The sequence below is a fragment of the Centruroides sculpturatus genome, unplaced genomic scaffold (assembly GCF_000671375.1).
Source record: "Centruroides sculpturatus isolate CEXI.00-Female unplaced genomic scaffold, Cexi_2.0 scaffold33, whole genome shotgun sequence".
In the NCBI taxonomy this organism is placed as follows: domain Eukaryota; kingdom Metazoa; phylum Arthropoda; class Arachnida; order Scorpiones; family Buthidae; genus Centruroides; species Centruroides sculpturatus.
In genome coordinates this window covers 405,359-419,621 of record NW_019384325.1, presented here as the reverse complement: position 1 = coordinate 419,621, position 14,263 = coordinate 405,359, and the positions used below count along the sequence as shown (strand labels likewise).

At 29.0% G+C, this 14,263-nt stretch overlaps 1 protein-coding gene across 1 annotated transcript in view; it reads left to right on the top strand.

Annotated features, from left to right (window-relative positions):
• Positions 1-14,263, top strand: part of LOC111626852 (U2 snRNP-associated SURP motif-containing protein-like) — a 224,805-nt gene that overhangs the window by 143,897 nt on the left and 66,645 nt on the right. The window contains exon 11 of the mRNA XM_023370376.1: positions 11,869-11,973. Coding sequence (XP_023226144.1) covers positions 11,869-11,973 — 105 coding nt within the window. The remainder of the gene's footprint in view (positions 1-11,868; positions 11,974-14,263) is intronic.

The following is a 14,263-nucleotide window of genomic DNA, read 5'->3' as shown; positions in this document are numbered from 1 at the left end:
AACTTCAAGTTATATGGAGTGATTCCTATAGAATCAAACTCAAAACTCTTGTTATAAAATAGAAACTGCAAAAGCAATTCAATTTTAGTCACTTTTAAACTCTTGTGTGCTTTGTGTAGATTTGTTTTAGGTATGACTTGAATATTAGATGTCAATTGTAGTCACAAAAAATGGCATATTCTATAGAATAATGTGAATTCATTGCGTATATCTATTGGTTTACAGGATCTTTCCTCATAATCTAACAACAATTCAAGACAAAGTTTGGCATGTGACAAATTCCGTTGACATATATGATGTGTGAATCGACACAAAAACTAGAAACCATGGGATCATGTTTGTCCATGGGAAATCCTGTGGACAAACATGGGAAACATTGGCCATCAGTACTGAAGGTTACTGTTTGTGATGATATTGCCAGACTGCAAAAGTTTCCTAAAAAGTCTTTACAGTGATAATCTCAGAAAACATGATCTTACTTGAGTAAGAATATCCTATTTCCTGGGTGTACCTGATAAGACAAAGAGGGTTTGATATTGTCTGTTATTTTAAGAGCTGCTGATGTAATACTCTTGGAATACTTGATATCACATGGTTTCATCTGTCAGGATATGTGAACTCTCAGAATTCCAGAATTTGGATTGCCACAAGTCCTCATAAAATTCAGGAATTGCCATTGCACATACAGAGTGTGAGTATGATGTATCATATCTTGTCTAATAATTACTGGGCTCATTTTCTTTTGAGAATCATTAGACACTACTATGTATTTGCATATATTCATGCAGTTTGTGGAGTTTGGGTTTGTTGACAGTATAGATGGGACGACATACCATACATCAAGGGAGTCAGTGACAACAATACACAATTAATTTGGAAGTCATGTCTTTTCTAAGGATTTGTGACTATCCTAATTTTCTAACCTTACCAGCCCGGACTTCTACTTGTGGGAGCTGTCTTGAAGAAAGAGTTTTCCATAACAAGCTATGCATCCTCGAGCAGCTGGAAGAGAGCATCATTGCAGAAATCAGAAACATTGATTGTGCAATATTGATATGTTAGGGAAAGCATGATGCACCATGTTAAAATGTGCATCTTGGAAAGTGGTGGTCACTTCTAGCATGTGATTGATAAGTACTGTACATGGACGAAAAATAACTGTCTTGCAAATTTGAATATTTCGTGTGTTTGTTTGTGAATTATAACTGACACATCAGTCACTCCTTATATAATTAGGAAAACAATTTCCTTCATAAAATTTATATTTTAATTAATAAATGAAGCAACTTTACTAATACTGATTATGGAAACTTTGTTAGATTAGGTGTTGGACTCTAGACTTTTACCTCAGAATTTTTTTACTTTGACTTTTTAAATATTATAATGATATTTTCTTAATCAATAATATCACCTTCCATATCCCACTCCATCAAATTTGATATATATCTTGCTCATTTAAATTATCATGTTGCCTTGATATTATCCACTCATTTGCTGTCGAAAACATGAATAATACTGAAAAGTTTTCATATGTAGAATTTTATAAATATATAGAAATTTGTAGAAAAACTATTTATTGTTTTATGTAATTTTATCATTATTTGTTCTTAAAATTTAAGTATATACTGTGTAACCTCCAAATAGTGGACACCATCGGAAACAATAAGTTTGTCTGCTATTCAGAGGTACAGTACATGCCGGTGGCCGTACTGTATTTTAACCTGGTCATTATAAAGTGAAGAATACGGTTAATTATGAAAACATTAAATTCATGTTAAGAATGTGAATGTACCAAAAAGTATACATAGTATATAATAAAAATATGTATACAGTACAGTCAACCCCCCTATAACGTACGTTCCTATAACGACAATTCCTATAACGTAGCGAAAAAATTGTAGAAACTTTCGTATAACGTACCTCCTATAACGTTGTTTCGCGACAAGATTGATAGAGTCTGGACCAATAGTGGATGAGCAGCCGAACTACTTTCCTCCGACCCTGCGCCACGCTACGGAGCGGCTAAATTGAGTTTGCTATCGTCTGTTTAGTATTATATATAAATTATATATAAATTAGGTACTGTACATATAATTATATATTAATTATATATAAATTAGGTACTGTATATATAATTATATATTAACTTAATTTATTGTAACTTTATTATAATTATATATATGCTTTCTGCCGCCTGGCAACACGCTACGGAGATTTTAGGCTAGTAAGTTGAGTTTATTATCGTCTGTACAGTATGTAAATTAGGTACCGTAAGTCTAATACAGCACTAATTTTATACATTTCTTGTGAAAGAAACACTTCTTATTCAACAGCCATAAAAATTATTTATATTAATGATGTCTCCAAAGGTCAAGTTATCTTTCTGCGATAAATTATTTATCAGATATCGCGGCCGCCGTTTCGTGTGCTGTTCCGCGACGAAGACAAGCTTTGAAGACAAGCTTACCGAGTCGAACGGTACAGACTCGGTAAGTAATCCTATTATTTTTTGTTTATAGCATAGTTTATACAGATTATTCCCAAAAAATTATACGTATTTTGGAAATGTTGAGTGGAATTAGTCTAGAATCGGTTAATTTTATAGAAGAAAACCTTTCAAACAGCCTTAGTTCGTAAAGTTCCCACCTATCGGGCTGCGATTGGCTCATGTATTTAATCGTTCCTACAACGTAATTTTCGGTTAGCGTGGAACACATCTAAGCGTTATAGGGGGGTCTACTGTATATTATTTATTTTTTCAGCTATAAAAATCACATTTTAATTGAATTCTAAATAGTAGATTGTAAAGGATACTTTAAATGGAATGTAAAAATTATGACAAAACATAAATGTTGATTAATTATTAATTCATCAAAAGTAACCTCAGTGGAAGTAATGAAAAAGAAAAATGAAACTGTTATGAATGGAAGGGTTTAGGCAATGAGAGTTCAAATGTCAAGTTACGAAGACAATTTGCTAGCCACTTTGAGGGGTAAGAAATGTATTTGGTATTCTTTCATTCATAACTTCATTTATGATCTAAATAACTAATAAAAATTGATATAGTGATTTGTTTGCTTTGTAGTTATCAAGTAGGTGTAATTTTTCAAACATTTTTGCTTTTTTCAATAAACAATTTATTAAAAATTACTTTAGCCATCATAAAGCCCTTGAGGTCATAAATGTGAGAAAACCGAATATCTTGCACTTTAAAGTGACCAGCAAATTGCCTTCATAACAAAATCTTGATCTTTCACCAAATAAATGATGTTGTCTTAACCTTGAAACTGTTTCTTTTTCATTACTACTGTGCTACTGTTCTTGTCAAATGAATAAATAACGTGGGAAAGTTTACCGTTTCTTGATACCATAAACTTAATTTCCTACAATAAGACAGAAGTTTAATAACATTAATATGTATGGCAATAAGTGTTGATTGACAACTTAACCAGATTAGTCTTCTCTAACAAATAAAGAATATTGTCTGGCTTTTTATGACCTGCTCTCCTCCCCATTCCTATTTTAAGCCATACTTTATTCGACACCTACAGTCAAAATTCTTCCTCTGAAAGAGTACTTGAACCAATTCTTTGTTTTAGTTTTAAAATATTTCGTATGTAATTAATTCTTTCGGAATATTGAAGGTGGGACTTTGTATTTTCATGATGTTGCTTATGGATGACAGCATCCATTATTTAGTGTTTGCTATTTAGAGTTGAATATAATAGATATCCTATTTCAAGAGTATGGGGATTGTAAAAATATCCGTTAAGTAGAGTTGTCCACTGTTTCGGAATGCCCATTAATTAATGGAGGTTTTACTGTATATATTTTCTATGTATTTTCATAATATCACTTTTATATTTTATCCTTTTAATTCGTTTTAATTTATTGTTTTTAAGTTTTAGTGGGTTCTATTATTATTGTTGTAAATGGGGTAGATATTTTCTTAATTAAAAGATATAGTTTTATTGACAATACAAGAATCTCTCAAGTAAAACTTTTCATCAGAGATGATGCTATATTTTTCTATTTATGCAAAGTCTTTCTCAAGTGTTAGTCAATTATTGATAAAATGTTTTTGTTAGAGGTAATAAAAAGGCAAGATTTATTTTAATATGCAATAAAACCTCACTTATGTGGATACCTTCAGGATGTACAATTTCTGGCTACGTAAGTGAGGTGGTTACTTAAATAGGGTTATAAAAAAATTAACATACAGAAATGTAATTAGAGTACCATACTGAATCCTGTTAAATGTTTAATATGGATTTTGGCAAACTGTTCTGAAACTATGGCAACAAAATACTTTAAACCATGGGTTCTAAACTTGTATTTCACTGACCCCCCTAGAGTTCCACCAATAAAAACTTTGGGGTTCCACAATAAAATCCATTGAGTCTAGTGATGTATGAATGTTCCAATGCAGATTTGGGATGTAGAGTGTAATTGTTCTAGTTGGATCACCATACGAGAACTCGATCAGAGACTATACACATGCTAAAGTTATTTAAAGCTTTATAAACAATGGGAACTGATTTATCAACAACAGAACAAATCAAAACCATGATATAATATTTGACAAGGTAATGGAAACCATAAAAACAGTAAAACAAACTAAAGCTAGAAAATCATTCAAAAATTCATAACCTTAAAAAGGATCCAACATATAAATAAAAATACAATTGTTAAATCTGTATTTATATTAAAGTGAAATGTTCTGTCATACTACACACAAATAATGTAAATTTAAAAATAAATTTCATTTATAATTTGAAAATTTCAAAACAACTTTTTGAACAGTTTTTAAAAAGATTGTTCTAAATTTCATTTGATTTCAATTTTACTTAATTTTGATTTTATTTTTAACTGTAATTTTATTTTTTGTTTTGGCATAAAGTGGCTATCTAGTATACAGTGGAACCTCATCTAACAAACATAATTCATTCCAGAATCTTATTCGTAATGCAAAACACTTGTTAAGCGAAACAATTTTTCCAATATAAATTAATGTAAAATACGATAATGCATTCCATGTTGAAAAAAATACTGAAATATTTTGTTTTGATGTTTATTCAAAGAAAATTATACAATATACATTATCACTATGTCAAGAACCTGTTACCTGTGTGCTTCATTAAAATAGTTTATCACAAATGCTTTTGAAGGAGTTTGATTTGTTTTAAATATTCACGTTCCATTTTGAAGCATTCCATCAAATTTCACCTGAAGAAGAACTGTTCAAAAGTTCAAAAGCATTTGTGATAAACTGTATTTTCATGAAACACACCGGTAACAGGTTCTTGATGTAGTGATAATTTTCACCCCGGTGTTTAGGTGTTGATGAACTTTGTATTTATTATATTCATTGTTAAAAAGTGTGAATCATTATCATCTTTTCTTCTAGTGTGGAATGGACCAACCTGGAATGTGAATTTGATTTGCAGAAAACAAAAAAAATCACAGATAATATGTCTGATAAAGACGCCAAATGATATGCCAAATTTGTAGGCTCTGTAAAGGCTATAATTAAATGTTAGAAATTAATTAATTTGACTAGAGGTAGGCAATTATGCTGTCATCTTGTATTAAATTTAATATTTATAAATAATTAATTTATAATTTAGACATTTTTAAAATTTAATTTGGAATTTGTCATTAAATTTAGTTTGAGATGGCAGCATAACTGCCTACCTCTAGTCAAATTAATCAATTTCTAAAATTTAATTATAGCCTTTACCTAGCCCAAGAATTTGGCATATCATTTGGCATGTTTATTATATAATGGGCTATGATTGTCAATGTTTATATGTAATATGTGTGAACACAAGTTTGGAAAAATGTGTGATCACGAGCAACACCAAGATGCTAGCAGAACGAGTGCTAAACACAGACTGATGGAGAATGCGCACAATCCGAGACTTCCCCTCTCCTTGTCACTTGTTATGCGAAATACTTGTTGTGCGAGGTTCTCATTAAGCGAGGTTCCACTGTACTTTAATTCGTTGATATCAGCAAGGTTTCAGCATTTGTTATTGTCAGGGTTCCAACATTTTTTATTAACGTGAAAAAATTAAGTTGGGAACCTCTGCTTTAAACAATAGGGTGAATTTAGGAACATGGGTTTTTCATGTTCTGTTGGCCACATAAATGGGAATAAACGTTACTTTATCTTGGCCACTTAAGTGAGGTAGCCAAAAAGTGAAGTTTTAATGTACATCTGTAACACTACAAGAACCACATTTTATTGGTGGAATGGTTGTGCACATAGTGATTTTTAGATTTAACCCCTCCATTTGCAAAGAATTAAAAACTTAAATTGAAATTAAACTGTATATTGTATGTAACTCATATTTATTTCATATCTGTTCATTCCTCTTTAATGTATGTATTGTGTTAATGTACTTAACTGCAATATAAAAAATTAATAAACTGTGTTATAAAAATATAATATGTTTTTTAAACCAACTGTTAATTTTTAATGCTGTGTGTGTGTGAGCCTGGAATGGCAACAACTCAAATTAAAATTTTTCTTAACCATTAAAATTTAACAGATCATTTTAAGTGATTAACCATTAAATTTATAACAGTTTTTAATGTACTGTACTTATGTTCAAGAAAATAAACTTCTTTAATGTATGGCTTAGTTTAAAATTGATGGTTTCACTTCTATCCTTTCATGTATTAATTGTATAGGATATTAAAAAATTATTATTTTGCTTTCTACATAAATAACAAGTCAATAAACCTGACTTTTGAATAAAGCCAGATGATCTGCCAAATTATCCATCTTTGATTAGGCCAAGTTATTAACTTATTCTAATTGTAGCCCAATAATTTGGCAGATTGTTTGGCTGCATTTGCACATTTGTAACTTCATATCAACTGAAATTTGATGGATTGTTCTAAGAATAATTGAATTTGAATGTAATTGCAGTAGAAATTCACATCCTATCGATCAAAATTGGTGAACAGAAACAATTATTTTAATATAATTTTATAGCTCATAACATAATGTAGTGCTTTCTTGCAGTATAATTTAGTTAATTTTAAGCTGTCTCTTAGCATTGGAAGTAATCAATTTTCTGGAATGTAAGCAAATTGGAACAGAAAAAGTCATAAAATTATATATTTGCATGGACAGAATGAACTCAACAATGTTATTCATTTTGGACGACATTTTCCACTATAAGTCAAATACAGCAATTTTTCTGGATGGTGTATATCCAAATTCAAACATTGACAAAATTGAATAACTTAAGATTTTGTTGATGCAACAGTGAGAACTTAAAACATTGGAAACATCAATTGTTAGAAAATGATACAATATTTACAAAGAATGTTGCAATACAAGAAATTTTATATTTCACTATTATGGATTGGGATATAATATTAATTAATATGATATAATAATTAATAATAATATTATTATTATTAAGCAGACGAATTCTCCTTGACAAGGACTCGTCTGCTTAATCCTTGTCACACAAGAAATTTGGTGTTTGCATTGGTATTCGAAAAATACATTTTTTTTAGTCTCCTAAATTTATGATGAATTTCTGGATTAAGAAATTTTATAGTTGGATAAAGCTTGTACAGGTATTTTCCTAACAGTAAAAATAAATTATTTCATTTCTTCTTCTTTCATTTTTGCAGATTACAGCTAGTAATTGCCATATTTTCTGTCATATAAGAAGCAACTTTTGCACCAAAGAAAGGCTGAAAAAATTGTCCTGTATCTTATATGTGAAATTGCAATCTTGCAGCCTAATAAATCTCCCAAATGGCCTTCAGTAGGTTATAGGCAACCTCTATCTATTATCGATCGTTTGTTGTACTCATCCAATTCATCAGAGTTAAGCAGTAATCTTTTTTCAACACTTACTTTTCAACTGTTACTGTCTACTTGTCATACTTTGCCACAGTTATCTTATTATGCAGGTTGACTTAAAGGCACTAAATACTTTTTCTTAAATATTTTGTGCCAAAATGGGGGTACATCTTATATGCTGTAAAGTATGGTAAATAAAAAATACTTTTTAAATTTTCGCTGGATGATAAAATTTTCTTTAAAAATTAAGACATAGTCACTTCCAAAAATTCTTGGGTGATCATCATGTTTCTTTTAAATGTTCCTTAGTAAAAACTTCAGACAACCAGACACCAGAGGGAGGATAGAAGATAATCTACATTAAACAGTGCAAATTTTCAGTAGATATAAAGAAACTCCTGAACGGAGAAGGATGAAATAAGCAAGATGTCGTAAGATCATCAAATCCAATTTTTAAAAAATTATTACTTTTTAATTGGTTGTTTCTATGTTTTAAGGAACTTTTTCCAGGATGGCCACGTAGCCTAAAAAGGAAGGTCGGGTCGTCTGAAGTTTTTACTAAGGAACATTTAAAAGAAATATGATGATCACCCAAGAATTTTTGGAAGCGACTACGTCTTAATTTTTAAATAAAAAATACTTTGTTAAATATTATAAGAAGAATTTGCAAAAATGTTTTTACTTAACTATAACAACATAATGTAACTAATAAAAAATTAAATAGTTTTTTTGTTATTCACTAGGATTTTTTGAAGAAACAATTAGGGATAGATGAAAGTGGTGGGAATTGACATTCTAGGATTGACCCCATATAATTTGGGATATAAGCCAGGACGAAAAAGAAGATTAGGATTTTTTGACATTATATAACTATACTGCCAAACTGGTTGGCAAGCTGCATATGGCTCTTCTAAGCCCTTATTGTGGCTCCTGTAATATAGAAGCCACAATAACTCCTACCTCTAATATATATAAAATACCATTCCTATATAGCTCTTGCATATTTCTGATACTTGATATTATGGCTCCTATCATAACAAGGTTTGGCGCAGTTGATATTGTTTTATATTATATAAAAGTAGCAAATTATTAAATTTTAAGAACTAATGTATCAATTCTAAAGCTGGAATTATCTTCTAAATGCTAAAATTCACACCTTCCTCTCACTTTCCAGCAATTCGCTGATTAAAAACAAATGTTTCAAGCTAATTTTAGTGGTCTGCGTCAGGTTAAGCAGAATTCTATATTCAACATCTATAGCAAGTTTGAAGTTTCGAAAGTTAGTATATTTTAATTCAAAGACAATTACGTCAAAGAAAAACTGCATTATTCCAAACTTATAGAATTCTGCTTAACTTGACGCAGGCCACTGAAAGTAGACAAAAACATTTATTTTTAATCAGTGAATAGCTGGAAAATGAGAGGAAGGGGTGGATTTTAGTATTTAAAATTAATGTGTTATGCTATGATTTCTTTCTTGTCACTTTTCATCTTAATTATTCATTTGTAAAATTAAAATAGTTAAATTACTTTACAAAAAGTTTTTTAAACATTTTTTTTAATGAAATTGCATTCCATAAATTAAAAAATTTGTCTTTGTAATTGAAAATTTTTTATAAAATATTTGTTAATGCAATTATTTTTTAAAAAATAATAGCACTCTCTAATCTTTAATAAGCAGAAATTATAAAATTTTTAAAATTATAGGAAAAAATCTATGATATCAATCATTTGCATAATTGATTTTAGAAGTGTTATACTGGTCCGTTACAAGCAACTTAATATTTTGGATACATTATATTTTAAGTTTGGAATCTTTATATTATTACTTAAGAGTTTTTCTTCTGTTAAGTTCTTTTACTTCAATTGGATTATTATAAGCTAATTACCCAAATTACAAGTAATACTTGTATTCTGTAAATTTTAATAATTAAAATAGCCAATGACAATATTTTGCAATGTAAAAAATCCAATATTGAAAACTAGCTTAGTTGGGTACACCACATCACTACTACTCAGACCTTTAACATGCAGTAGTTTTAATTCTCAAACATTTTCAGTCATTTTAAATGATCAAAAACATTTGAGAATTAATAAAATTGTACTGCATGTTAATGGTCTGAGTAGTAGTGGTTTATTACAATTGCAGCCTTCGGAGAAGTTTGGTTCACTTTTTTGTTTTAACAAACTCTAATAAAAGTTTTATGTCATTGTTTGACAAGGTGAGATCTTCAGATTAAATGAAACAATAGTGTATTATAAGAAGAAATTAATAAATCTCATTAAGTTAATGAAATTTTAAATTTATGCAAATGTTCTTTGCACAGTATATTGTATTTAGTTTGTGTGTACCTTAAAACACAAAATGGAAACAGACTGTCGGTATATATTAAAAAGAGAAACCGAAAAGTGTTAAACAAGTCAATTTAACTTGATTAAGCACTTTTCAGGATTTTCATTTCCATCTTAAGATCGACGACATTGTCTGATAATTTGAATTGAATTATCAGAATGTAGTTGATCTGATGATGGAGGTGAAAATCCCGAAAAGCACTTTATCACATCAAATTATTTTGGCTGCTTTAACACTTTCCATTTTTCCTTTCCAGTTATGCATTTTGTTAAATAACCAGTCTTAATTTTTATAGTTTCTTGAACTCTTAAATTTAGCTTTCAATCTTATCAAAGTTTTTGCAATCTCACTTCTTTAATTGGCAATTCTTTCCAATAAGTGTTCAGATTTTTTGTTTAATCAATACTCTATGTACAATTAATTAATTATTGTATGTAATTATTAATTAATTAATGTTAATTGTATTTAATTGTACATAAAGTTGATTGTTTGATTGATTGTTTCTTTAAGGACCCATTCATCCCTAGTTTGCTAAAGAACATTATAAAGAATATTCATTTTGCCCTATTCATTAAAAACTCTGTAAAATTTTTTGTTTAATTAATTAAAACTTTAAAAAATTTAAATTATTTTTTTATTTATTACTGTTATTCAATAACATATAATATAAAAGTAGATGAGAAACTGTCATTTCTCATAATAAATATATCAATAACACACAGGCATTCATTTTCAAAATAAATGAATATAGTAAATTTGTTTTTTACAGTTAATTAAATATTGTTATACGATACAGGGTGGTGCATAGAAAATTAGCCCCAGTTTGTAGCTTAGCAGAAACACAAAATAATATGGTAATAAACATGGAAGCCATCTGCTAGCATCAGCGTTTGAGATGTTAAAAGTGGTCACCTGTCGCATCTATATGCAGCTGTTCACATTGAATCATGTTTAGGAATACACTGCATAATATAGTGATGTCGATGGTGGCCTTTGGGTGACTGATGTTGTCCTTAATTTCCGGTACTACGTGTGAATTTGCACAATACCAGACGCTAGTCGACACAACTCAACTGGTGTTCAGAATTGCTTACTCAGCTGATGCGGTTCACTCACTTCAGATGACACACTAGTGCCAGAGACTTAAACCAGACTGGGGATACTTTAATTTGCACCACGCAGTACTAGCTAAGGACTATAGCATAAATATATTAATATGGAAGATTAAAATTATTCACAGTAAATTAATCAATAATTTTGCATTATATTATTTTGTTAAATACTTTAACATGATCCAATTTTTTAATAATCCATGGAAAAGACTTTGTTGCTAATGTAAGCATATAGGTTGATAATTTTCATTCAAAATTGTGCTAATAGGAAAAGATTTGTATCAAGTTGATTATGTTTACTTAAACATTATTGTAATTTACCTTTATCATCATGTAGTAAGAAAATGAAATATAAAACTGAATGCTTCCATAATATTCCTTGTCATGCTTGACTCTGTCAACAGCAAAAACAAATAAGAGATTCTAAAAGTTCTTTATGCTTTAATAATTTGAAGATATTCCATTATTAACTGGATTTATCCATGGATTTCAAATTGGATCATTCTTTTAATACAGAAAATTTAATTAAAGGGTAAGAGAAACTTCTAAACAGTCAAAATTATTTATTGCAGGAGTTTACTGTGTCTCATTCATCGCATGATTGAATTTGTTGTCCGAGAAGGTCCAATGTTTGAAGCAATGATTATGAATAGAGAAATTAACAATCCCATGTTTAGGTACGTATTGTGTTTAAATACCTACTAATGTAAAATGACATTATCTGTATAATTTATATTTTAGTATATCAAATTTAGGTGTATTAAATTTCATTTTGTATTGTTATAATCTAAACGTGACTTAATTGATTCTCAGATATAATATATTTTTTGGTAGTCAGGTTGGCTACCAACTAAAGCAAGGAGGTGGCAGACACTATAAGTGTGGAATTCTTTAATTACATACACACAAAATTACAGAGCTCGTGATGATTATCACCACTTGTATGCCAAGCAGATGATAGGTGTCTTATCTCATTGGTTACTTTAAGAAAAATGAAGAAAGAGAGATGACCATCTTGCCACCAGTACTGGCTGTGTGTCATCCATTTGCCTTTATCAACACACTGCTGATGGTCATCACATACTGAAATAATTTTAGTGTTTCTTCTCAACAGTTAAATAGAATAGTACTCAGAATATTTTGAAATTTAAAATATAATGAAGTTTCAGCACTGATTTTTGTTAATATTTTTAATTAAAACAGAAGAGATATTTCACAATTTCATCAAATATTTCATTGTCTTCTGTATATAATAATTGACTAATAAGAAGCAGCAATCATTTTGGTAGTATCTTCACAAGTATCTTTTATATGAAAATATACAAAATACATGTAATATAAATTGATAATATTTTGATAAAAATGAAATATGGTATGGCAAAAATCAGCATAAGCATCAAATAATCTGGTTAACAACAAATGACCAGATTGTATTGAGCTATATTGTCTACATTTAATATTAGATACAAATTATTAAATGTAGCCTTAATATAGCTCAATACAATCTAGCCAATCATTTGGCAAAAATCAGTTCATTGTTTTCAAGAAATAAAGCAGAAATAGCCAATTAATAATGTATTTGTTAATTACAGTTAGCTTTCCGTATAATGAAGTTCTATATTAAAATTTCTCTTTTAAATGTATTTTTATCAAAAACATTTTTATGTTTTAAAATGTTACTATTTAATGAAGTTTAATTTGTACATAACAAACTTTTGAAAGTCAAAAGAAATAAAATAAAAAATATACTTAGATTTCATTAAAATGTCTATTCGTTTTCTTAACTGTTGACAACTGAATGCAATACAATATCTTTAGGCTACCCGGTAGTGTACTGTACTTTGAAGGATATCAAAACATCTGTATAATTAGTTCAATAAAACTCATTTTGATATATTCAAAATTATAAGAAACAGCTTCTGTTAGCAACAATGCATTTTAGATGGAAGTTTATACTACTACAAGAAAGATAGAATTGTTTGTTTAAAGTAAAATAATTTCGTAAAATTAAACATGAAAATTACTGGCTATTTTTAAACATAAATATGTAAGAATACTTATTATTTCAATCATAACATTTTTTCTCATTTTCAATAAAAAAAGTTCTATCTATATCAAAACTCAAAAGTTGTTAAAGGAGTCGAAATATTTATTATTATTAAGACTTTTTGAGATTTTCAATTCCATTTGGATCAAAGACATTCAGTGTTCTGATGATTTAAATGGAATAACTTTTTGAATGTTAAGTTTAAAAAGTTATATATAAATAAAAGTTCTATTTGAATTATTTCCCTTGCTCGATTTAAACGTTCAAATTACAGTTGAGCGTCGTTTATCCGAATCAATTGGGGACTGGGGTTGTTCGGATAACTTATTTTTTGGATAACCAATTACAGTAGATCCCCCTATAAAACCGTTTCCTATAGTTATGATTCCTATAAAAATTGTGGCATTATCCGTAAACAACGGTAAAAATAACTCCTATAATACGTAAAACGTCATCGGGCAGCCGAACTACTTACCCGCCGTCCGTAGCGCCACGCTACGGAGAGATTTCTATCGTCTGGACAGTATTATATAAATTATATATAAATTAGGTACTGTACATATAATTATATATTAATTATATATAAATTAGGTACTGTATATATAATTATATATTAACTTAATTTATTGTAACTTTATTATAATTAAATATATATTTTTCGCCGTCTAGCGTCACGCTACGGCGAGTTAGGCGACCTATCGTCTGTTTAGTNGACTATTGTATCGTTAAAAATTATTTTTTTATTTTGTACAAACAAAATAAATATATTGAAAAATATAAAAACAATAAAAAATTATATTTCAGAAGTTAATTTAGTATCAAAAATGTAAAATATTTGAGTAGCTGAAGACATAGCCAAAGATTACAGCGCCACAGCACTGGCGAAAATTTAAATTTGTCGACTGGAATTCCTTCGGATA